Source organism: Prosopis cineraria, unplaced genomic scaffold (assembly GCF_029017545.1).
Source record: "Prosopis cineraria cultivar Desert tree isolate PC_DT_omini unplaced genomic scaffold, ASM2901754v1 PC2, whole genome shotgun sequence".
NCBI classification, from domain to species: domain Eukaryota; kingdom Viridiplantae; phylum Streptophyta; class Magnoliopsida; order Fabales; family Fabaceae; genus Prosopis; species Prosopis cineraria.
In genome coordinates, this window is record NW_026555333.1 from 4,541,427 (window position 1) to 4,545,253 (window position 3,827).

At 36.6% G+C, this 3,827-nt stretch overlaps 1 protein-coding gene across 1 annotated transcript; it reads right to left on the reverse strand.

The window, feature by feature from the left end:
- Positions 1 to 1,162: 1,162 nt before the first annotated feature.
- Positions 1,163 to 2,662, reverse strand: LOC129303408 (uncharacterized). Its single transcript, XM_054942698.1, has 2 exons — positions 2,443 to 2,662; positions 1,163 to 2,349 (listed from the first exon to the last, which is right to left on the reverse strand). The coding sequence occupies exons 1-2, from the start codon at positions 2,553 to 2,555 to the stop codon at positions 1,899 to 1,901; spliced, it is 564 nt and encodes a 187-aa protein (XP_054798673.1). The 5' UTR covers positions 2,556 to 2,662; the 3' UTR covers positions 1,163 to 1,898.
- Positions 2,663 to 3,827: the final 1,165 nt, after the last annotated feature.

Here is a 3,827-nt window from a genome sequence, read left to right on the forward strand (position 1 = left end):
CATTTACTTAAGGACATCAATAACATCGTTCATATTTTAAATCAGATTATTTTTACCTTTGATTTTTTTTTAAAAAAATGCAATTTCTTATTCGTGAAATAAACTGGGCCGACCAGCAACCAGGTCATGAGCTACTCTTCAATGAATGGTGGCAAATCTATATCTATACACTGCCTCGTTGTTTCCTATAAAAATAATGAATGCTTCGTTAAAATATTAAAATGATATAATTATGCTAAACTAATTATTCATTTGAAACCTGGAGTACTATTACAAATTAAAATCCAAAGCAAATAATCGTACAGTCGCCAAGTCATGATCAGCACGAGCACGACACTGACCAGCATTGATATTTGATATGCAATAATGGCAATCCATACGCTTGTTTGGCAACTGGCGAATAACCTTCACTTAATTTCCATGCAACTATTTACCACTCCTTCTGTTTTCATTTACCAAAGAAACTATTACTTTTAATTTATTTTTTATATAAATAAAATTATATTTTTTAATAAACATTTATTATAAATTTTTAAAATTATCTTTCATAATTTTATTATTCATAGTCATAAGAAACAATTAATGAAAACTTAATTAGCACAATTAATGAAGGATATTGTAGTCTAATTCTTTTATTTTCAAACACAATTAACATAATTAACGAATTTTTTTAAATTATGTGATACAATTTTTTATTTTTACAAATAAAAATGGAGGGAGTATAATTTAAATATCCCAATGTCGCACGAAGCAGGGATTGAATAGTTCCAACTTACACGTTCATGTGAGATTATCGCAAAATTTATGGGGTACCAATCGAAGTTGATTGAGCAAAAACAGATATAATGTACTCCCCCGATCCCGATCCCGATCTCACTGGTAGTACTATTTTCTAATGTTATCTCTCTTATAAATTTATTAGTTTGTCTTATCATATCTTGTATATTTTTTTTCCTAATTTTCAATAGATATAAAATTGAAAAAAATAATTTTAACATATATTTAATTTGTTAACTGCAATCCTTAATTTTGATAAAATAGTTAAAAATGGCTTGTAAGATGCACTTAATGAGAGATTTTACATCACTACATGCCGTGGAATTTCTGAAGCCCAAAAAAGGTTTAAAAAAAAAGAGAGAGAGAAAAGGAAAAGACGAAAAGGTAAATGGATCGTTTTCAACACGCACATTGCCGAGTCAACTTATTCCACAGAATCCCTGGCCTTGAGAGACATGCTTATTATTACAATATCGTTTCCTAGGAATCGGAGCAATCTCCACTCATGCCTCAAATCAAAAACACGCAAATATTCTCCAACGGCAAAAGCATGATTAAGCATATATGGAATCGCAGCGACTGGTGTGAAGATGAACAGAAGCTCCGAGTCAGTGACTGATTGATTCTGCGTGTCGTCAACTCGAATGATGAACGGAAGGCCCAAAGGGCCGAGTTCAGAGCGCGTTTTCGGGTTAGATGCTTCCACCGACTTCACGAAAACCCTCTCCCCACTTTTTCTCATGCAAAGACGTGTTTCCTGGGCAATCCTCCCGCACACGTCCCTTCCTTCGTTTTCCTTCTCTTCACTCTCAGTTCTACTTCCAGCCCCACACCTTAATTATTCCCATCACTCTCTCATTCATGCTTACCATTTTTGCTATTTCATGCTTTGCTTTCTCTCCTTTCCAAAGAAGATGCCGTCCCGTTTATTGCAAACACTGCTATTCTCACACATTGATTGGGTCCTACTTTCTCTTGCTAATTTTGGCCATTTTTTGATCTATAACTGTGTTTCTGTACATTGTATTATGGGGGCAAAAGTATTGAGAAAAACCCACAAGAGAACAGGAATCGTGGAGGTTTTTCTGTATTCTTCTCTGATAAAACACTGTTCATGGAATTTAACTGATGACCTCTTCTAAAAGCTTATATCTTCTGACCTTGTTCCTGAAAACCTGTTTTGTGATCCCATTTCTGTTGGTCTTATCCTCCGATTTGCTCCTCCTCGGCCTTTCCTCCAGATCGCCGTTCGTGATGATCCTCTTGCGGGTCGAAACCAATACCGGCGGCGATGTGGGAGGTGGGGACTTCACCTCCGGCGATCTCTGTTTCCTGATGACGGGTTTGCTCAGTTGGATTGCCCTCTTGTTTCCAATAAATTGAGCACCGTGATCGATACCGTTCTTGGCCTTCTTGCTGCTGCTCTCGCCGGCGGTGTTGCCACTGTTATCCTTGAAAGACGAGGAGGAATTAGAAGAATTGGGGGACTTGTCGGCGACCGGGTCGGTCTGAATCAAACACCAATTACAAGTGGCATAGAACCGGGCCTTGGGGAACAGACTACTGCAGTATCTGCAAAAAATGGGGAAAGTACTAATTAAGAAATGGAAAAAAGAGACAGGAGAGAGGGAGGATTAGAGGGATGAAGAAAGAAGAGGAAGGAACCTGTGCTGAGATCTGAAATGACAGAATTTGCACTGGAAGAGTTGATCAGAGAAGCCAGGATCACCGCACATGCAACACTCAGGGATAGAGGCGTCGCTGCGTTTGATGGCCATGGCGTGATGAATTGAGGGTGGTGGAGAGAGAGAGAGAAGGAGAGAGATAAATAGGGGAAGGAGAGGGAGGAGGAAGGCCACAGAGTGTCCCAACACACAAAACCAAGTTGGATGGTTACGTGGGGGGATATATATAAATACATGGGCCGGACTTTCCGTGTTTGCCAACTTTGTTTTCTGCATACACTCCGCAGTTTCGTGTCCCCTTTTCTTAATAATCACAGCCACAGATATCGCTACGTTCTCCCCTCCCTAGCTGTCTTGTTTTTTTTTTTTTTTTTAAATAGGTCCCACTCATGGGGTGTGGGGACTGCACATGTGCAGATCGAAGGTAGTCAAGAGAGAAATGAGAATGGTAGATGAAGAATGAAGGAAAACAGGAGAAGCTTAGTTTGTAATTGTGCGCGCTCGCGCGAGTGTTTTGGAGGGGTACGGTGTTACATGTGGAAGCCACCACGCTTTCCACATTGGATGGTGTGTGATTAAGAGTATCTAAATGTGTCAACCCATGAATGTTGCCCCTAATTCTAGAAGTCTTCTAAACACCCCACACCTCCCGGTACAATGCTTCTTCTTCCCATGCATCTTATCCACCCTTGCTTTGCTTTGTCGTCCTCATTCTTCCCTCTGTCTTCAACTCCAAGCAGCAACTTCGCTTTTTTTACTCGATTTTTTAATCTACTTTTTACAGTTCAAATGCCTTTTAACTTCATATAACAGCCCCCTCTCCTTTTATTATAGTGGCATTGCATAGTAGTTAATCGTGTATGTATATCACCTGAATACACAATTAATGTCTCCTCATCGCCTTTTTAACAAAGCCATGTGGATAATATTTAAAATTTAATAATTTAAAATAATTTATTTTTTATAATCTACATTTCTTTAAAAAAAAAACAATGTGGATAATTTATTCATGTCTTTTTTTAAAAAAAATGACGTGAAAAGTATTTATAAATTAATAATTTAATATAAATTTATTTTTTTATAATACATGTCACTATTTTATGAAAGCAATGTCTAAAATGTTCAAAAATTAATAATTTAAAATAATTTATTTTTTACAATCAAAGTCATTTTTTTTAAAAAAAGTAATATTGATAATCTTACATATTCAATACTTATTTATAAAATTGCCACTGTCTCTATTTTTTATGTCACTTTTACAAAAATTGACATAAATTGAAGGATGTAAAATATATATTTTGCAATATAGTAGGTGCGACGCATGTGAATCAAATTTAAAAATAAACTACAATTTGCAAATATTCA